The 23,043-nt window shown below is 41.1% G+C and overlaps 1 protein-coding gene across 5 annotated transcripts in view; it reads left to right on the top strand.

The window, feature by feature from the left end:
• Window positions 1-23,043, top strand: part of LOC122548881 (receptor-type tyrosine-protein phosphatase mu-like) — a 701,186-nt gene that overhangs the window by 604,819 nt on the left and 73,324 nt on the right. For all 5 annotated transcript variants that reach the window (XM_043687785.1, XM_043687784.1, XM_043687783.1 and 2 more), the window contains 3 exons: window positions 719-806; window positions 8,219-8,295; window positions 16,487-16,523. In XM_043687785.1, coding sequence (XP_043543720.1) covers window positions 719-806; window positions 8,219-8,295; window positions 16,487-16,523 — 202 coding nt within the window. The remainder of the gene's footprint in view (window positions 1-718; window positions 807-8,218; window positions 8,296-16,486; window positions 16,524-23,043) is intronic.

Below are 23,043 nucleotides of genomic sequence, written 5' to 3'. Positions count from 1 at the left end.
TAAATGGAATACAGTCCTGAGCTCTTTCGGCTCAGACCATCCCCACAGTTCAATCCTTTATTTTTTGCTGAGGTAGCATGGGTGGCAGGAATGTTACAGTTGATCTGAAGAACCAAGTTAAGAACCGTCTTAGAAATAAAGGGAGTGAGATGGGAAGGTGATAGGGAGGAATAATTTAGACTGGTCAGGAGCGAACAATATCGGACACCTGCAGTTCCTTCCCAACAGTAGCCATTTAATATTGTCCATTTTACACTATCACCTAAAAAAGTAAACAATTCTCAATCTGTATCATGCAATATCATTTGCTTGCTGCATGTAGCCAAAGGTGAATTGCCCATAACTTCGCTTCCATTAAAATGGATGGGTAGAAATCCATGAACAACCATGGTATCCTCTTCATCTGTAGCACAGCTTTGTAACATTAGCCTTATAAAACTCCTACATTAAGCTTAAATAATACATGCCCATACATGCCCATAATAGAATGGAAGTTTAATTGTGATCAGTCTGAAGAGCAACTTCAAAGATTTGATCTCACTTGACAAGAAATTAGTTTTATTTTTTGCAGTCCCTTTGTGTGTACAATGCTGTCCGTGCACTATTGGAGCATGACACTGTTATTGTGACCTATCTGTCTACTTCTCTCCCCCGATCCACCTATAATCAAACATCCTTTTTAAGTATTGTTGCTAATTGTAACATTTGTGTGTTCCAGAGTTTTTATGAAGGACAGTCTGCCCCATGGGATTCTGCCAAGAAAGATGAAAACAGGATGAAAAATAGATATGGGAATATCATTGCTTGTGAGTACTGCTCCTCTTGAAAAATGATGCCAACTCTACTTAAAGGTTGCATTATTTTATGAATTCAGTGACACTGCTGTGGCATTGCTGTCTGATCTTGGTTTATATTGCTCCTCAGTGAACGCATATAAATCTTTTCAAGAATCCTTCTCCTGTCTTTTGCTTCATTATTTATGTAAATGCCCAGTGGTTATTTACAGCCCTCTGTCTGTTAGCTTCAGTAGATTTCTTGCCCCAAATGCCTCTGGCAACTACAGTCAATGCCATCCAGCTCTGTGATCAGTACAGCTTCTCCTTTGCCTTAGTGAGGTTATTCTGAGACAGAGTTGTCTCCAATTGCAGCACATGACAAAAAAGGATACTGTTAAGTGAAAATAGTTATTGGTTCTATAATTTCTTTAAAAATAATACAACACCAGGTTATAGTCCAACAGGCTTATTTGGAAGCACTAGCTTTTGGAGCTGATGAAGGAGCAGCGCTCAGAAAGCTAGTGCTTCCAAATAAACCTGTTGGACTATAACCTGGCGTTGTGTGATTTTTAAACTTTGGCCATCTCAGTCCAACACCAGCACCTCCACATCATGGCTATAATTTCTTGTGCATTTCTTGTGCCTTCTGTTCATATGCAGTATCTTGGTAAATTCCACCTCCTAATGTGGCGCACCTCGTGTGTTTCATGAACCTCAAACAATTGATTACAATTGATGGTGCTGAAAGCCTTCCAGTTTCCTGTCTCACAAACTCAGTGACAAGGTTACCTTATCGCCTGATTCCACTCCTACTTCACTTCCATCATCACTGACAACCATATTAATGCTCTGTTACATACTGTACATATATAAAATGTTGCATTTGCCCTATCTATAGCACAGTGAACTGATATTGACGAGCGGTATCTTGACCGGGCCGATAATGAAGAGAGGGTATTCAACGGAGCTAAATGAAATCGTGTCATCAGAATCAATTCTGGCTAGATGTCCATTAATGCATGTGCCTTTTTAACTCTGAAACAATCAAACAAAGTTTAAAGGACTAGGGATTTAAATAACATGAAACTGTGACACTTAACAGACCTTACCTGCCTTTCAAGAGCATTTAGTCACTTCCATATATTTCACATGACAGGTTATGATCCATCAAAGAATGAAAAAGAAACCTGTTTGACCTCAGCATTAATTTCAAATAGCATGACTCAGTTCTTGCATGATTTAAACCTCATCTCATTCCAGCCATTTTTAATGGCCTCCAGAGTCAGCACTACTCTGTGAAATCTAGTACTTCATGTGAATAATAAGAGGACGTTCTGGCCCCAGGCTACAGCAGAGGAGGCGGTCTATATTTGTCAAATATAACAACTCATTTCTTTGTTACATGTTCATTATTTTGTATGAATATATGCCAAAAACCTTCATTAATGTGAAACAACTACACTGTACATTCATCTCATTGTGAAATAAATTAGTTGAATGTCCCACACATATGGCATCTTCTCACCTATTGGTAAAGCAATATTGTTAAATATTGAAGAATATCTGTGCTAAAGATACAGGTATCTAGCCTTGGATCACCCCAACATGCTCATAGATATAAAACAGTCAACTCACACAGAAGTAACAATTCTCATTGTTCAGAAGAATAAACAACATTACAGAAATTAAGGTATGCAGCAGAATTTGTTCTCAAGTCTCGATATGTATTTCAGCATTTTGAGTTTGTAGCATTGTCTGAAACTGTGGTCATTTTACCCCTATTTCCTGCCAGAAAATGGGAGCAATGATAAACAAATGTCTACCTTGCCACTAAGTTTAAATACATATTTAACTCTTTCAGGAAAATAAAACAAAGAATGGCAGACACTGAAAATTTGAAACAAAAACAGAAACTTGGAAGACCTGGCAGCATCTGTGGAGAGAAAGCAGAATCAATATTTCGGATCCAGTGACCCTTGTTCAGAACAGTTTTCCTCCTTATGTACAAAGTTTTCCACTTGTCTATTTTAATTTTCACTTGAGATTCTTCCTTCTACTTTCATGTTTCGTAGTCAACTAAGCAATACCATGGCAAGGGAGGGAGGAGGAAGGCCCTTTTCCCCAATACAGCATTTCACCTCATAGATTCCTGATGAAGGGCTTTTGCCCGAAACGTCTATTTTCCTGCTCCTCGGATGCTGCCTGACCTGCTGTGCTTTTCCAGCACCACTCTAATCTCGATTCTAGTTTCCAGCATCTGCAATCCTCACTTTTGCCTATTCCACCTCATAGGGCAGTTCTTCTGCTCAATCGACCATCAGCTCTGTACTCCCAATAGCTCCGCCGTGTCTGTACTGGGAAAGACCTCAGCGCTGAGAACCTGGACTGACAGACCCTTGAGTCCTGATGAAGGGCTTTTGCCCAAAGTATCAATTTTCTTGCTCCTCAGATGCTGCCTGACCTGCTGTGCTTTTCCAGAACCAGTCTAATCTAGATCCTATGGCCAGATAGTCTGGGGCTGGAGATAATGACAAGAGAGAGAGAGAGAGGTGAGTGCAGAAGGAAAGGTGTGAATGGGGGAATGTGGGGGCAACTGGGTTCAAAGGGTAAGCCACCACCAGCCCACGCAGGGAAACCTATCGAGGTGACAGATTGGTGTGGGTCCCTCTGTGGTATCAGGTGGAAGCCCTTAAGTGGGTATGGGTTGTCCACAGGTTGGTGGACCTCCTTGATGCTATTTTCATTGTGGAAATGTGGACAACTGACATCAAACATCTCAAAGAGCTGAGCATGGGTCTCCAAAGTCCTTCAAATTCAGTGGCAAGAAAGGTAGACCAATAACAAAATGCTCTTCCAAACACGTACATCCAGCATTGAGGTGCTAATCAGTTAAAGCCATCTCCCCTGACACCAAAGTCTCAAAACTACTGCATCCTCAGAACCTGGTCATGCAGGAGACCTGCCGGGCATGGCAAGAATATTTTGGCAATCCCTGAAAGGGGCAAATAGCCTTCACTGAATCATGCCAGCACCCAGCTTTTAGTCAACCCAAAATATAGAAGGTCCAATCAGAAAGGCAATGAACATGTCAAGAGACTTTATTAGGAATGTGAAGTTGAAATATTGGAGGGAGTGCATGGACATCCAAGCCATCCAACTCTTAAAGCATTACCTGCCACACATGTAGCAGAGTCTGCAGATCACAAGTTGATTTATCATCCATTCCAGCATCAATTGAACTTGAATTAAAACCAGGTTGGTTTAGTGGTTAGCACTGCTACTTCACAATGATTCAATTCCAGCCTTGGGTGACTATCTGTGTGGAGTTTACACATTCCTCCTATATCTGCGTGGGTTTTCTCTGTGTGCACTAGTTTCCTTCTGCAGTCTGGAGATCGGGAGGCTAGGTGGAATGGCCATGCAAAATTGCCCTGTGGTGTCCGAGGGTGTGCAGATTAGGTGGATTAGCAAAGGGGGATGGGAGGGAGCAAGTGTGTCTGGATGGGATGCTCATTGGAGAGTTGGTGCAGACTCAATGGGCCAGATGGCCTCTATCTGCACTGTAGGGATTCTATAATCATTCATTGACAATCTAGAGAGCATGCCTTAAGAAAAGGCAGCCAACAGTATTAGTGATAGGGTTGAGCCCAATGCCTTCAAGTCCACTGAAGGGAACTGATAAATCCAGCCAATTAAATGGCCATTAATTGGCCACCAAAGGATCTGAATAGCCCAAAAGGGCAGCCTGATGCTTCTTTTCCCTGTAAGCATGCAGATAAATTGTTGGGGGGAGGGGGGGAATGGGTAGGCAGAGGACAGTAATATCCAATCCCTTGTTCCATGGATATTAAGCGTATTTGTTTAGCTCTGAGACAAAGGTAAAATGACTGAGGCAATTGCAAAGACATTAATTCCCAAGATACAAAGAGCTTTTAGAATTTTGAAGGCTATCACTGTGATAAAATAAGCTGGTGCATTTCCTTTGTGATTTCTACATGTGAAATTAATTCATGAAACCACCATCCATTTCTCTGTGCCGGAGCAGCCAGAATTCCCCAATTTAAATCACTTGTTTTCCTATTAGCAACGCTGTCTATATGGAAATTGATTTGCAGCCGTATTCAGTCACATTAGGTTTGTGTAGCAGCGGTGTGAGGTCTTGCTCAAAGTAGGAGCTATAGACATTGCCATATTCCCTAATTGTACTGGTAAAAATGCCAGGGCTGTGCAATTCCAGAACCTTGCTGAGAGTACTGGAGCTCCATGAATGCTGGTCAATGTTTGGCATCTTTTAACCGGCTCTTCTTTGCTGAGCCTGACTATCCAGGTCAGACAACCTGACTGAAATTAAGACTAATTCTGTTCTCATTCAACGCCACCCAGCAGCAGGCATTAGACAGTAGCTGGGAGAAGGAATCAGGAAAAATTTTTCTCCTTGATTTAGCCAAGCTATATTGAAGCTAATTGTAACATCCAAGCACCATTCCAGTTAAGATCAAGGGCTGAGGATGGAAGTGATATAACATTGAGGGCTGTAGTGTTCACACACTTGGCTCAGTATTCTCCTCCAAAAAATAAATGCGACATAATTTAGTTTTGAACCCACTCACTTGATCAGAGATTCAGTTAAAATTGCCCTTAGTAGTCAGAAATACTTGAGAGCAGAAGCAAGCTCCATAACTTTAAATATGATGAAATGAGGTATGACCAAAACAAATAGCTGGAGTAAAGTTGTTCACCAGCATTTCCTTCATAGTCAAATGGAGCATTTTGAAACAGGCAGGCCACACATGTTCCAAAAACCAACAAGCTTTGGTTAAGACAATTGGATGAGTACATGAATAAAAAACGTTTGGAAAGATATGGCCCCAGCGTGGGAGGCAGGACTGGTTTAACTTGGGATTATGGTCGGCATGGACTGGTTAGACCGAAGGGTCTTTTTTGATGCTGTATGACTCTATGACCAGCAAATATGTTAATATTAAATCAGAAGGAAACTGTCTTTTGATTTTATTCTGAATGTTATTCCCAAACTGCTGCTAAAAAATTCCACAGATATAAATTATAGGGAGTGTCCCAGGGCCATTATATGAGAAACAGGCAGGCATCTGATTCCAACAAGGCTTTGAAAGACGTTGGGAAGCTGCTGCTCAGGTTGAACATATACCTGTGCTGTGGTTTGTGATTGTAGGACTTCACGGTAGATTGGAGAAAAAAAATCAAATTTGCTAGTCCTTTTTCCTTCTGCTTTGTTTTTAATTGCAGTCACAAGGAATTACATTGACATTTTATGAAGCAAATATATCTTTAATTTAGGAAGCTGTTATACAATTGATGGCATATTTACTTTGATCATTTATATAGCCTTACTAAGGTGCAAAAATAAATGCATTTTGATGAGCGTACATGTGCAGCATATGAAGTCGTTGTACATTCTGCAGGAGGAATCTAGTATTACAGTCAAATCACCAGCTGTCAGAGCAATGCAGGTCAAGGATGAATGCAGCTTATTTGTTCATGGGTTAGTTTGTGTTTGTGATGCTGAGGAAGCTAGTGATTCTGTTTGTTGATTGATCTCTCTTGTGACCAATGTTGAATGAGTGTTGAATGAAGAACTACATTCTTTTCTTTTATGTTGCTCTTCAGGCTGCCTCTCTTGTCCACAGTGTAGGGTGCAAACCAAACGTTCTTCATTTTGAGTGTCTCAGATGTGATCTGACCAGGTCCTCACAGGAGGGACTCCCTTCATCCGTAATAATTGTTGCACTAATCAGCCTGTCTCAGTCAGTACGCAGGCCCCAATATTCTGTGGGATAATGAGATGAGGTGTTCCTAACGATCCTCTGGATTTGAAGACCTGGCCAGAATGAAGGAGGTTCTACTCATGGCTTCTTCCGCAGTTATCTGCAGGGAAAGGTTGAAGTTTGAGGACAAAGTGCATGTTAATTTTGAGTTGGACTCAATATAGTTTGCTGCAATTGGATCTCTACTCTGTCCGAAGGAATGGCCCCAACCTTGCCATTTCAGTAAGGCATCTTGCTATCATTTCTGGCATGTGCCTGCTACTGTATTCCAATAGAGCTCAATGCAAGTTGGTAGAGTACATCATTTTCCATTTAGATACTTTCTAGCTCTAGAGATTAATATTGAATCCACCAACTTCAGACCATGTTCTCTGACCTGCATTTTGTTGACACCAGAACCGGCGCCCCATGCCTTGCTATGTCTTTGTTATGCTTGTTAACCTTACTGTCAGCAGACAGGACTCATTTCTCACTTTCACACTAATCATTTACATTGATTTTATGTCTCTCTTCTATCACCATTAGTACTCCCTTTGTCTTTTGATCTGAGCACACACATTCTCGTTCACTTATTACTCTTCCTCCTCAGTCAACAGCGCAAAATTACTATTTTCCAACTCCTTTCTGCTCTGGAGAAGAGTTATACTGGACTCAAGACGTTGACTCTGATTTTTCTCTCCACAGATGCTTTCAGACCTGCGAAGTTTCTGTCTTTATTTCAGATGTCCAGCAAACGCAATATTTTGCTTTGTTTGAGTGGCAGTGTTTATGTTGGGGAGGGTGGAATCTGTGGGGACCATTAGAAAATGCAATTTTTAAATATATATCATAGCCAAATTTGCTTTTATATACCATAGCTTCTGCATTCAATTGGTGAATCATGCTGGAAGATCTCCAATATGTGAAACTGGGACAAAGGCTGATGGACCTGGGCAGCATGGTTGCTCAGTGGTTAGCACTGTTGCCTCACTGTACCAGGGACATGTGTTTGATTCCACCCTTGGGTGACTGCCCATTCTCCCTGTGTCTGACTGAATTTCCTCTCGATGCTTTGGTTTCCTCCCACAGTCCAAAGCTCTTCAGGTTAGGGTGGATTGGCTTTCTAAATTGCCCATAGTGTCCTGGGATATACAAGCCAGGTGGATTAGCCATGAAAAAATACAGGGTTACAGGTAGGGTCTGTGTGGGATGCTCTTCAGAGGGTAGGTGTGGATTTGCTGGGCTGAATGGTTTGCTTCGACACTGTGGGATTCTCTCATTCTATGACCATAACGTTTCCTGCCTTTCTTCATACTGAGAGAGTGGTAGTGACTATAGTTCTTTAGCCAGTGCCTTCTGCAAGTCTAGGAATGTAGAAAATTGGGACGGAGCTCTGGGATGGAGGAGTTGGTGGCATGGGAGACGGTGGGGAATGAGGGAGAGCTGCATGGAGAGAGAGGAATCTCAAGGGAAGTGAGTAGCAAGTTAGGATCAAGCCATGATTATTTTGGTCTAAGCTGCCAACGATAATGTTTGAAAGTCAGAAGATTCAGTGCTCCACCATGTCTCCTCCTCATGGCTCAGTCCAAAAGCAAATTTCTGTCTTCCTTTACGGTTCAAGGTGATTCATGAATGAATCTTGATTTATCTCTTTTTCAGATGATCATTCTCGGGTCAGGCTGCAACCATTGGAGGGAGATTCAAACTCTGACTATATTAATGCAAACTATGTGGAAGTAAGTATTGAAATTATCAAACATAAACCTGAATTTGGTTTCTTTCTTTAGTTGGTTACGAGTCAACATTGCTGAATGAAGAAATCTTTTTTCACTTTTGGTAAAAGCTGCCAACATCAAATGCTTTCAGGTCAGGTAGAACATCAAGTAGATTCAGACTAAAGCTCTTTTCACTCTGTTGTAACAAATTGACAATCTCTGAACAGCATGTCCCACTATACCAGCGTGCTACTTGCATTTCCCGCACTAGTCATTCTGTGGCTTCAAAGAGTGAAGCTGTCAGTTTGATGCTGATTATGGGCAGTTTTGTTCAATGGGCTTGTGCCCATTAGGAACTGACTGTCACAAATTCATTTTCTTTGCTAACTGCCAGAGAGTCACTGCTTTCATCCCTTTAGTGTGAGCGGTGGATTGAATATTATACTGTAGGGGGTGCTTTTAGTGTTGTGGTTGACTCTATTGTGGCGAAGAATACCTGTGATTGCTTTGTGTAAGAATATAAATGCACTTGTGAAGGTTTTAGTCATCCTACTTCTCATGGAATCATGAGCACTTTGGAAAAGAACATTTATTGAAATACTGATTTCTTCATAAATATAGGTACATTCTTATCAATCGTAATAGCACAATAGACGGTTGCTTATTTTATATCTCATCATGCTGCACTGACCTAGGAGTGCTTGGAGATGATGCTAGGTGAAAAACATGAGAAAATGTCAATCTACAGATCATGCTAAACGAATCGTTAGTGAACACATTTACAAATCTGCAGAAGTAAACACCGTTACAACAACTACTTCTAATTTGTAACGCCTTTAATGTATTAGTCAATCCTAAGGTACTTCACAAATGAAGTACCTTAATAGAATCATTAAGTACTTCAATAGAATCATTACAAAACAAAATATCAAGCCACCCACCAATATATTAGGCCAGATGACCAAAAGCTTGTTTAGAGAGATAGGTTTTAAGTAGGTTCTTAAAAGAAAGCAAGTTGAAGATGTAGAAAGTTTATGAACAGAATTCTAGAGTTTAAGGCCTCATCATCTGAAGGTATGGCCTAATTGGTGGAGTGATTAAGGTTGGGCATGGTCAAGTGGTTAAAATGTGAAAATCACTAATATCACACAGAGTTTTAGGGCTGAAAGAGATTCTTGAGATAAGGAGACCATAGAGGGATTTGCAAAACAAGAATGAGAATTTTAAAATCAGTTCATTGTTTGAATGGGACTCACAGTAGGTCAGTGAGCACGAGGTGACAAGGGACCAAGACTTGACTTGCTTTAAAATGAGTTAAGTGCTTGATTGATCTCAAGTTTACAGAGGGTAGAATGTGAGAGACTAGTCAGGAATTCATTAGGATAGATTAGCTAGGGAAACATAAATGAGTCTTTCAGCAGCATTTCACTGAGACAGGGACAATGTTGGGTACTGTTTAAGAGGTGGAAATCATGATGATGCAAGAATGCAGATGAAAACTTACCTTTGGGTTAAAGATGACACCAAGGGCATGGGTAATCTACTTTATCCAAGCAGCTACCAGGGAGAGCGTGGAGCCATTAACCAGAGAATGGAGTTTGGAGCAGAAATCAAAGGCATTGGCTTTAACACAAATCCAAAAGAGGAAAACAATTTTATTTTCTTCTGTAGATAAGCTGTATTACATCTCTGCTATCTTCAGAAAAGCAATTATTTAACAGGGTAAGTATGGAACATGCTTACCTCAATTTCTAAACATATAACATTGAACTGAAGTTGATTTTCAGACCTCTGTAGTACATAGTTGTTTATAAAAGCAATTAATTTTTTTATGGAAAGAATTGAAAGATGTTAGTTTGTGAAAATTTCGAGCAACTCTTGCTATTCTGTTGACAGACATATCGACAAAGGATAACAATTATCTCCATGACTGTAGTATCAAAGCTTTCATTTCACACTTAGTATTAACTGTATTTTTAATGATGTTTAAAAGCACTTGTTCACTGTCGTTTGGGGAAGCCAGCTCATGATGCTGTACGAGCTATTGCTCATGGTGAAACTTCTTGCCACCATCCTGGTTTAGTGTAGGAACTCTAAGGACATGCTTATTCTAGTGTGGTAAAAGGAAAACCACTTCCTGGCCTAACTTGAAAAGTCTCCTATCGTTAACAAGATTTGACTTATTCGATGTTAGCAGCTAGCCAGAGGTTATATTCACATCATATACATTGTTACAGAGATTTTGTGGAGTACCAGATGTTAGATCTCCTTTAGATGCTAAGCTGTTTTGCCGACAGTTCCCTCGGACATTATCATAATGAGTGGTGCTATGCTACTCTGCAATTAAACCCTTTCAGACTCATAGACAATATCACCCCCAGTGTTCTTTTTTTCTTATTCACATGATATGAATTACTATTTTAACATATGTACCAGTGCCCCATTTCCCCCGATGCCTCTGACTTTACTGGTGATCTTGAGGTTTCACTGTTCTCTCAGGATGTGTTCTCTTCAATTATAGAAGATTGGTTGTTTGCTGAGTTGAAGGTAGTTGCCTTCAATTCTCTTCCTGACAGTTGGTCCCCCTGAATTATCAAATTCTCCCCTCTATTTATCCTAATCAATCAATGGTGACTATTTAATCCTTAATAGGATGAGGTTCCTGCAGTTCCTTCATAGGACCCCTTCAACACTGCAAACAATTAAGATCTCTGCTGGCCTAGATGATAGTATCTTTTCTGTTCAAATGCCAATGCACACCTGATAATCTTGTTCTAAATGTGACAACCATCCCACATGATCATGCCTATTACCATGTGTGATCTATTGTGCACTATGACACTGCTCACCATTCCAAATGCCTTGATCTTCCTGTAGGCATAAATGTATCATCAACTTTTGTCATCAGATGAGGTGCTGAGTTTTTGACTTTGCACCTATTAGTAACTCTGATAGTGCTAGACCACACTGGAGTGGGTGGACCTATAAATGAATAGTGCTACATATAAGTCTTCAAGAGAGATTTAACTGACCTGAAAAAGTATCTTGCATTTACCAAGCTAACTGCATGTTACCAATTGGTTACAGGTCGCATCGATATGATAAACAGTGTTACAGAGACTTTAAAGAAGGCCTTGAGATTCATCTCACTCCTCAATATTAATCCTTTCAGACTCCTAGCCTGCACTTACACTGACAATCACTCTTCAAACCAAACTTTAGTATTGGCACTGCATTTGGCAACACAATTATTTTTTTAAAAATGCTCTCAAGTATTCCCCCTCACCTCTGTCCTGCCACTGCTAATTCCCTCATATGTTCCATTCATTAACCTGCAGACTGATAACGTTTGATTTTCACACAGTACCTGATCTGCAGTCCACTGCCAAGACTAAAAATAACTGGAAAAAGGTAGGAAAGGTTTTAGGAGAAAGTGAGGTCTGCAGATGCTGGAGATCAAAGTTGAAACTTTATTGCTGGAACAGCACAGCAGGTCAGGCAGCATCCAGGGAACAGGAGATTCGACGTTTTGGGCACAGGCCCTTCTTCAGGAATGACCTTTCAGGAAAGGTTTTAAACATACATAGGCGATGTCTTCCACTTGTAGGAAAGAGCTAAAACAGAGGTTATTAACATAAGAGAATCACCAAGAAATTAAATAGAGAACAAAAATAAAATAAAAATCTGGAGTAGAAAGCTGCCCTAATGGTGATTGTGAAACTAAGGTCAATGATCAGAAAACCCATCTGATTCATTAATGCCTTTTAAGGAAGGAAACTGCCATCCTTTCCTGGTCTGGACAATATGTGACTCAAGACCCACAGCAATGTGAACAAAGAACAAAAAACATTACAGCACAGGGACAGGCCCTTCAGCACTCTAAGTCTGCACCAATCCAGATCCTCGATTTAAATCTGCCGTCTATTTTCTAAGGATCTGTATCCCTATCCTCCTGCCCATTGATGTATCTGTCTAGATACATCTCGCCCCTACCACCTCCGCTGGCAATTCACTCCAGGCACCCACCACCCTCTGCGTAAAGAACTTTCCACGTATATCTCCGCTAAACTTTTCCCCTCTCACTTTGAACTCGCGACCCCTAGTAATTGGGTCCTCCACTCTGGAAAAGGTTTCTTGCGAAACACCCTGCCTAAGCTCTCATGATTTTGAAGGCCTCAATCAGGTCCCCCCTCAACTGCCTTCTTTATAATGAAAATAATCCTAATCTACTCAACCTCTCCTCATTGCTAGCACCCTCCATACCAGGCAACATCCTGGTGAACCTCCTCTGCAGCCTCTCCAAAACATCCACATTCTTTTGGTAAAGTGGCGACCAGAACTGTACGTAGTATTCCAAATGTGGCCGAACCAAAGTCTTATACAATTGTAACATGACTTGCCACCTCTTGTACTCAGTACTCTGTCCGATGAAGGAAAGCATGCGTATGCCTTCATGACCACTGTATTGACCTGCGTTGCCATCTTCAGGGAACAATGCACCTGAACACCTTGATCTGTGTGTACATCAATTTTCCCCAGGACCTTTCCATTTACTTTGTAGTCCCCTCTGAAATTGTATCTTCCAAAGTGCATCACCTTACATTTGTCTGGATTGAACTCCATCTGCCCTTTCTCTGCCCAATTCTCCAATTTAACTATATTCTGCCTTATTTTTCTGACAGTTCCCTTCACTATCTGCTACTCCACCAATCTTAGTGTCATCTGCAAACTTGCTAATGAGGCAACCTACACCTTCCTCCAAATCATTTATGTATATCACAAACAACAGTGGTCCCAGTACTGATCCCTGTGGAGCACCACAGGTCACAGGTCTCCATTTTGAGAAACTCCCTTCCACTGCTTCTCTGTCTCTTGTTGCCCAACCAGTTCTCTATCCATCTAGCTAGGATACTATGGACGCCATGCAACTTCACCTTCATCAGACTATCATGGGGTACCTTACTAAATGCCTTACCAAAGTCCTTGTATATGGCATCTACATCCCTTCCCTCATCAATCAACTTTGTCACCTCTTAAAAGAATTCTATTAGTTTGTAAGACATGACCTTCCCTGCATAAAACAATGCCTATCATTAATAAGCCCATTTTCTTCCAAAAGGGTAAATATCCTATCCCTTAGTATCTTCTCCAGTAGCTTCCCTACCATTGATATCAGGCTCACTGGTCTGAAATTACCTGAATTATCCCAGCTACCCTTCTTAAACAAGGGGACAGCATTAGCAATTCTCCAGTCCTCTGAATGGACCTTCCCCTTTTTCAAGAATGCTGCAAAGATATCTGTTATAGCCCCAGCTATATCCTTTCTCATTTCCCTCAGTAACCTGGGATAGATCCCATCTGGTCCTGGGGACCTGTCCATCTTAATGCCTTTTAGAATACACAACACTTCCTCCCTCCTTATGCCAACTTGACCTAGAGCAATCAAAGATTTACCCCTCATCTCAACATCTGCTGTGTCCCTCTCCTCGGTGAATACCGATGCAAAGTACTTATTGAGAATCTCACCCATTTTCTGACTCCACTCATATCTTTCCTCCTTTTTCCTTGAGTGAGCCAACCCCTTTCCCTCATTACCCTATTATTCCTTCTATAAGAATAAAAGGCTTTGGGGTTTTCCTTAACCCTGCTCACTAAGGATATCTCATGACCCCTTTTAGCCCTCTTAATTCCTCACTTCAGATTGGTCCCACATTCCCAATATTCTTCCAAAGCTTCATCTGACTTCAGTCACTTATACCTTATATATGCATCCTTTTTCCTCTAAGCTAGTCTCAATTTCACCTGTCATTTATGGTTCCCTAATCTTGCCATTTCTATCCTTCATTTTTATAGGAAAGTATGTCTCCTGAACTCTAATCAACCTCTCTTTAAAACCTCCCACATATTGATTGTGGATTTCCCTTCAAACAACTGCTCCCAATCCATATTCCCCAGCTCCTGCTGAATTTTGCTATAGTTCCCCAATTACCTTCCCCCAATTTAGCACTCTCCCTTTAGGACCACTCTTGTCTTTGTCCATGAGTATTTTAAACTTGTGGAATTGAGATCACTATTCCCAAAGTAATCTGCTACTGAAACTTCAACCACCTGGATGGGTTCATACCCCAACACCTGGTCCAGTGTGGCCCATACCCGAGTTAAACTATTTACATACTGCTCTAGAAAATGTCCTGGATGCTCCTTACAAATTCTACTCCATCTAGACCTGTAACACTAAGTGAATCCCAGTCAATGTTGGGAAAATTAAAATCTCCTATCACCATCACCCTGTTGCTCCTACATCTTTCTATGATCTCTCTACATATTTGTACTTCTATCTCACGCTCGCTGTTGGGAGGCCTGGAGTACAGCCCCAGCATTGTTACCACACTCTTCCTGTTTCTGACCTCTGCCCACATTGCCTCACTGCTCAAGTTCTCCATAGTGCCCTCCTTCAGCACAGCTATAATATCCTCACTGACCAGTAATGCAACTCCTCCACCCCTTTTATGTTCCCTCTCTATCGCACCTGAGGCATCGATATCCCGAGACATTTCATTGCCAATCATGCCCTTCCCTTAAGCACATCTCAGTAATAGCAATAACATCATTCTCCCAGGTACTAATCCAAGCCCTAAAATCATCTGCGTAACCTACTATTCTTCTTGCATTAAAACAAATGCACCTCAGACCACCAGTTCCTCTGCGTTCATCCGCCACTTCCTGTCTACTCTTCCACTTAGTCATGCTGACTTCATTATCTAGTTCTTTACATGCTTTAGTTACTACGTCTTTACTATCCACTAACCTCCTCATTTCGTTTCCAACCCCTGCCATATTAGTTTAAACCCTCCCCAACAGCATTAACAAAAGAACCCCCAAGGATGTTGGTTCCAGTCCTGACCAGGTGTAGACCATCCAATTTTCTAATAGTCCCACCTCCCCCACTGGTCCCAATGTCCCAAAAATCTGAACCCCTCCCTCCTGCATCATCTCTCAAGCCACGCATTCATCCTGAATATTCTATCATTCCTACTTTGACTTGCATTTGGCACTGGTAGCAATCCTGAAATGACTACCTCTGAGGTCACTTTTTAACTTGGTTCCTAACTCCCTAAATTCTTTGTGTCGGACCTCATCCTGTTTTTTTACCTATATCATTAGTGCCTACATATACCATGACAACTGGCTGTTCACCCTCACCCTTGAGAATTTTCTGCAGTCAATCCGAGACATCCCTGACTTGTGCACCTGGGAAGCAACATACCATTTGGGAGTCTCATTATTGACCACAGAACCACCTATCTACTCCCCTTACAATTGAATCCCCCACAACTGTAGCCCTTCCACTCTTTTTCCCACCCTTCTGTACAGCAGAGCTAGCCATCTTGCCCTGAACCTGGCTACTGCTGCCATCCCCAGGTGAACCAGCCCCCTCAATAGTATCCAAAACGATATACCTGCTTTGGAGGGAGATGACCGCAGGGGACACCTACACTGCCTTCCTGCTCTTTCTCTGCCTTTTGGTCACCCACTCCCTTTCTCCCTCAGCAATCCTAATCTGCAGTGTGACCAATCACTAAACGTGCTATTCATGACCCCTTCAGCATCGCGTGCACTCCAAAGTGAGTCCATCCGCAACTCCAGACCCATCATGCAGTCTAACAAGAGCTGCAACTGGACACAGTTCCTGCATGTGAAGGAGTCAGGAACACCAGCTGTGTACCTGAGCTCCCACATTGAATAAGAGGAGCATAATACGGGTCTGAGATCTCCTGCCATTCTTAATTTTAAGACTAACCTAAGTTGAGACTAAAGTTACAAAAAAGGAAAGAGAAGTTTTTTTTAAACCAATTTACCTCAACTTACCAAAATCCTTACCTCAATGCAATTGATTTTTAACTGCCCTCTGGGCAATTAAAGATGTGCAATAAATGCTGGTCATCCCATGGAGAAAGAATTTTAAAAATGCTAATAGATATAGAAGACCAAACATCCAACATAAATACCAACAATCTGCATAATTGCTGCATGCATTTTAGTTTGGTATAGAAGACCCCTGTCACAATCTTCAAGCAATTTGATGTTCCAACTCTTTGACCTGCTTTAGAGTAATTCACTAACCTAGGTCAAAAGAAATATCATTGAGAGCCATTTGCAATTTCTGCATTATGCGGCTAAAGGCGTTTAATGTTTTATTTTCTCTCTTCAGGGCTATCACAGACCAAACCATTATATCGCCACACAAGGTAAGCAACTATTAAAACCTCTTCAAAGTGCTAAATGTTCTACCACTTTATAATGTTAGTTGAAAAGAATCAGTGTAAATATGTTTCCCTGCATTAACATTATGCTGTCTTTACATTAATAGAGGAATATAAATCATTACATTCACTTCTGCTAAGTTAATTGTAGAGAAGCTCTTCAAGTGAGTGGGAGTTCTTATTAAATACCTCCTGCTGCTTGGAATTCTCCCCATACCCCATTTACGTGGTGAGGCATTTCTACAGTACCCGTCATTTGGCTGAGTGTAGGCTTGTGTACACACTGTTGTTTGAGTGTTGTGATTGTAGCTGGGTTGCTGTCTTTTCCTCCATCTCTGCTTCTTAGCAAATGGCTCTGGGTGATTCATATTTGCTGCCAAAGAGGGAATGATCTGAATCCTCTGTCTGCAAGCAACTAGAAGATAAAACATTTCCACCGCCATTCCGGCTTTGCTGTCTCCCAATCAGTCAGGGAAAACCAACTTTCCCAATATGTTTCTGTATCCCGAAAGGTAACATAAAGGCAGAAACAGGCCATTCAACCCTGTGGAGGTATTCCACCATTCCATTAGACTATCCTGATCTGTATCATAAATCTATTTGTATGTCTTTGTCTGTAATCTTTGCCTTTTAAAGGCCTATCAAACATTGTATTGAAATCTTCAATGGACTGAAACTCACTCATGTTCTGGGGCCAAGAAGTCCAGATTTCCAGGACCATTCTGCTCATGAAGCAGTGCTTTCTGACATTTCTTCTGAATGGTTCTGCTCTCTGTAATTTTAAAGTTCCAGCTCCTTTTTGTGGAATTTCCCCACCAAAGGAAATATTTCATTTTTATCAACTGAATTAACTCCTTTAAACATCTTAAGTATTTTCATTAGTTCACCCTTAATCTTTACAGTCATAGAAATACAAGCCCTCATATATGCAACCTGTCCTTAACCCTTTCAATGCTGGTTTCATTTGTACACTTCTCAGTTTAGGTACTCAGAACTGAATATTCTAACCGGAGTTTTATATAATCGTTGCATGAATTCCACTCATTCTATATTCCATTCCTTTGCAATACACTAGTCTTTATGATTTGTGTGATTTAATACCTACATCTTCCACTGTTTTGCCATTCCAAGTTTCTCATCACTCAGAAAACACACTTATATTTAGTGTGATGACCACTCACATCCTTCATTTCTTTTAAAACGTTGCCACTTAACTTTGGGCTATGTTGTTGGGCTGCTTTAGCATTAATATGTGCTGTATCCTGAAAGTGGCCGGGGAGAGAGTGAAGCTGGTGCTGGCCTGGATAGAATCAAACAAGTTACGAGAGAAATTATAACGGGGGGCAAAAGACATATCTGAGAATCTTTTGGGCAGATGGAGGTGGAGCATTAGTGGAGAAGCCAAACTGATCGTGTTCTTTCATTTAAGATGATTTTAAAAGGAAGAAGATACAATGATGAAAGAAAGGAGCCGCAGATGCCAGAAAGTGGATGTGGAGGGGACTGAGAGAATAGAAGATAGGCAAGGAGAGACAGGTGTAGAAAGACATGGTCGATTTTAACTCACTGTGACTGAATGGGCTCTGAGTGTGTTAAAAGTGGGGCCAAAAGTTGCAGACAGGAGAGTTTGGGAGACAGAACACTGCTGGATCCTGGAAATTGAAGAAACACGAAGAAGCGATATAGAAAAATAACCAAATTGATCCCAACTGAGAAGCCCAAGTGGGCTCCTCATATTTAGTCTTTACAATGAGGAAGATAGGATGGAAGGAAATTAAATAGGGAACCAATTAGTTAAAATGAGCACTTACTGACCTCTAAGCTTCAGGTACAGGGAGTAAGGTGTGGCACTGTGGCTCAGTGGTTAGCACTGCAGCCTCACAGCGCCAATGACTCAGGTTCAATGCCAGCCTCTGGCAATTGTCTGTGTGGAGTTTGTGCATTCTCCCTCTGTCTGTATAGGTTTCCTCCTACAGTACAAAGATGTTCAGGCTAGATAGATTGGCCATGGGAAATGCAGGGTTATAGGAATAGCATCAGTGGGAGGGTGGGTTTGGGTGGAATGCTTTTTGGTGGCTGGTGTGGACTTGATGGACCAAGTGTCCTGCTTCCACACTAAAGGATTGTATGGTAATAGGTATTTTTAGCTGAGTAGAGTGAGGGATATTACTGCTTGGTCGGTTTAAATCAGTTCTGACAATTTATGGCTACTTGAATTGTGAAGATTGATTTGGAGATGCCGGTGTTGGACCGGGGTGTACAAAGTTAAAAATCACACAACACCAGGTTATAGTCCAACAGGTTTATTTGGAAGCACACTAGCTTTCGGAGCGACGCTCCTTCATCAGGTGATAGTCACCTTTTACCTGACTATCACCTGATGAAGGAGCGTCACTCCGAAAGCTAGTGTGATTCCAATTAAACCTGTTGGACTATAACCTGGTGTTATGTGATTTTTAACTTTGAATTGTGAAGAGTATTAATGCAATAGGTTGCATTACAATTTTTTTTTTCAAATAAAAAGAATGAATGTACTTAGTTAAGGTCACCCACCATCCCAAACCTGCCAGTAAATCCGGTTCTGATCTCCAGCATTTGTTTTCAATATAGAGTTCAGCATCTGCAGAAATTTGCTCCTACCTTAAATCCTGTCCTATACGTTCAGTCACTCTGTGATGGGTTGACTTGAGCCACGGTTCATTATAAAACATTGTGTACCCATTCACAGTGTCACTCTATAATATGGCTGGGTCTGGTCACAGTATCACTTTGTAATTAATCACTGTGTGGCCATGTTAGAAAATAAATCAGAACCACTATGTATCCAAGTTCAACAATAACAACAGCCTGATAAATCTAAGTCTGGAATTTTAATGTCATGCTTTATAAGTCTGAGCTTAACCATTCTATCATAAATACAGGTCAATTCCCAATGTTACTCTGTAAATAAATATGACAGAATGATACGATGAAACTCAAATAAGTGTGCATAATATTGTCACAATGCATAAACAAAAAACTATGGTTTCAATAAATTTCAGTAAACAAAGAACAAAGAAAATTTACAGCCCAGAAACAGGCTCTTCGGCCCTCCAAGCCTGAGCCGATCCAAATGTACTGCCTAAACCTGTTGCCCAATTCCTAAGCATCCAAATCAAGGTGATTTGGGGTTTAGATAGGGTTGACCATGAGAACCTCTTTCCACGTATGGAGTCAGCTATTACGAGGGGGCATAGCTTTAAATTAAGGGGTGGTAGGTATAGGACAGATGTTAGGGGTAGATTCTTTACTCAGCGAGTCGTGAGTTCATGGAATGCCCTGCCAGTAGCAGTGGTGGACTCTCCCTCTTTATGGGCATTTAAACGGGCATTGGATAGGCATATGGAGGTAGTGGGCTAGTGTAGGTTAGATGGGCTTGGATCGGCGCAACATCGAGGGCCAAAGGGCCTGTACTGCGCTGTATTTTTCTATATGTTCATCTGCATCCTTCTGCTCCCCACCTACTCATGCATCTGTCCAGATGCATCTTAAATGAATTTACCGTTCCTGTCTTTACCACGTCTGCTGGCAATACATTCCAGACACCCACCACCCTCTGTGTAAAGCACTTGCCATATGTATCCCCCTTAAACTTTCCACCTCTCACCTTGAAAGCGTGACCTCTCGTTATTGAATCCTTCACCCGGGGAAAAAGCTTATCTCTATCTACCCTGTCTATGTCCTTTGTGATTTTGTAAACCTCAATCAGCCCCTCAATCTCTCTTCATTGCTACTACCTTCCATACCAGGCAACCTTCTCTGCACCCTCTCCAAAGCGTCCACATCCTTTTGGTAATGTGGCGACCAGAACTGTACACAGTATTCTAAATGCAGGCAAACCAACTTTGTGTACAATTTTAACATGAATTGCCAGCTCTTATACTCAAACGTAGAAAAGACTCATAACATACTGCAAGTTATACAGCATCTAATCTGCAGAAACCCTCTATCATGTCCATGTTAGCTGTGGGCTTGACAATTCCAACACAGTCCCGGCTGGCCTCTCATAAACCGAAAGCCAGCCCTAAACTCTGCTGCCTATGTCCTAACTCACACCAAACTCACATGCTTCCAGACAAAGAGCATATTGTGTTTACTATCATCTTTGTTGTTATCTATTCTCATTGCAGCCATGCCCTTCCCTATCTCTGTTACCTCCTCTAGCCCCACAACCATCTGAAATATCCCTCCAATTGAGGATACTTAAGCAGCCATGACATTAATTTATACAGGACTTGAGGTCCTGAGCTCTGGAGTTCCCTTTCTGAACCTTTCTATCACACTTTCCTCCTTTAGTGCACTGCTTAAAATTTGTCTCTTTGACTGAACCTTTGCTTATCTGACTTAACAGCTTGGATATTCAACACGATGTGGCAGAAATGGCGAATGAGCCGAGAAATGAAAGTCTGGCCTAGACATAACATTTCTCATTTCAGGGAGTGGCAATGGGGTTCAGTCCAGATGCATACCTGCTCCGTTCAAGGAGGCAGCTGACAATCTAAATCAACAGCTGCCCTCACTTAAGGTAGCTCAGTATTGTGAAACTCGACTGTCGGGAATGGACTTAGTAAGGGTACTTCTGAAATGTGTGCATTTGTTTCTTTGAAAAAATATAGTGCTACTTTGAATCTGGTCCTGTGGCACCTTTGATGGACATGAAATGCCTTTTGGTAGAGGTCAGGGTTCATTTCGATTAGTCAGTTGCTCTTTGGAATTGTTGAACATAGGTCAACTGCACGTAAAATTATTGAAAATAGGCATGAATGTGTGTTTAAAGATGCATAAACCTATTACTGTCAAGTTCATTGGAACTGCCAACAGATCTGTCAAAATGAACTGTCAAAAGTATTAGAAAAATTTGTGGTCTGATGCTGCATAACTGAATTTATAACCATCCATTATCACAGTAAGGTGCCTGTCATCTCATATTTTGATTGACAGCTATAAGTGCTTCCAAAATTATGGCTGTGGATTATGATTTCTAATACTTGCTGCTGCATTAGATTGTGCACTTGAATGAAATGTTATTATAAGGCTTTATTTTGTTGAATGTAAGCAATTATAGTAAATGACTGTTTGTTTATGAATGAGAGTTCTTTTATTCAATTCAGTGAAGTCTGCAAAAGATACTTAGAAATGTATTTGAAAGAAAGTTATTTTATCTCATCTCTGCAATGACTCCTTAGGTCTGCCATGGTAAATACTAGGTGAGTTGGCCTGGTAGGTGTTATGAACAAAGGTGGTGAGTGGGTTATATAAGTTGGCATGAGCTGTGATAAGGACCAAACAAAATGTCATGGTGGGGACGGCAGATGTGAATACCTCAAGATAGAGGGCAAGAGGACATAAAGGTTATTTTGGGGTAATCATTTGGCATGAGATGCATGAGGGCATGGTCAGGTGTTGAGTGAAAGGCATAAGACAGTTGTCATCGATGAAGAATGGGGAGTATATGGGATTGTAGGGAGGAGTAGTGAGAGCTGAGGGCAGTTTTTAATTTTGGACACAGCGCTGAGTTCCCAAGTCAGGATTTTTGGTTAGCCGGCCCTCACACCCAGCTGTTCTTCCAGGATTACTCAACCTAGCTTCTAACCCAGCCTGCCCCCTCTGATCCGATGGCTGGATGGCCATGTTTAGGTTTGGGTTCACAGAGCAGGGAATTCTTCTATTTCTGCACTCCTGACCGGGAATGAAAATCCCAGCCAACAACTCCATATGTATGAGCTCTCTCAATGGTTGCGTCCCTACATATCAGCCAGGAAGCCTGGGTTCAAGTCCTACCTATTCCAGAGTTGTATCATTACACGTCTGAACAGGTTGATTAAAAATATCTATAATCCTTGTGTTGCTCAGTTTAATGTTCTGTTTTCTAGTATCCCTCTGAAATGCCTTGAGTTTTATTATTAGTTTGAGGGTGCTGTATGAATCCAAGTTGTTTTGTCACAGTTAAAAGAGGGTGTTTCTTCTGGGTTCTTCTTTAAGTTTCATGATCCATGTTTTTTAGTACGTCAATAGTTTCTTTTTTGTGGTTTGAATCCCTAGTTGACAAGATGTATTTGGAGATTTCTGTAATATAAAAGAACATGAAAATGTGAGGGAGGGAATAATGACAATAACAGCACAAATAATATAGCAACATCGTCAATGTCTAAATAAAAGAGTAAAGTGACAGATCTGTTAGCCTTGAAAGTTATTCAGACCGCAGTTTACATTCATTTGTTATTCCCACTGACAAATGTCATTTGAAACGACTGTGCAGAATTCCCCCAGAGTTAAATTCAATGACATCTAATTGTTTCAAAATTCTTATTGAGTTCCTTTTAGCACAAGTGTTGATGCACAAATGTAAATGGATGCAGCTGAAATTGGCAAATGTAATCAGCTGTAATAGACTTGCAATCTGGTTTTAATAGACTGGGGAGTTACATAATTACCTGTTCATTAGTGTGTTGCCATTTCCGCAGTA

The sequence above is a fragment of the Chiloscyllium plagiosum genome, chromosome 4 (assembly GCF_004010195.1).
Source record: "Chiloscyllium plagiosum isolate BGI_BamShark_2017 chromosome 4, ASM401019v2, whole genome shotgun sequence".
NCBI classification, from domain to species: Eukaryota; Metazoa; Chordata; class Chondrichthyes; order Orectolobiformes; family Hemiscylliidae; genus Chiloscyllium; species Chiloscyllium plagiosum.
The sequence above is the reverse complement of the archived record's forward strand: the minus strand, read 5'-3'. Positions and strand labels throughout refer to the sequence as shown.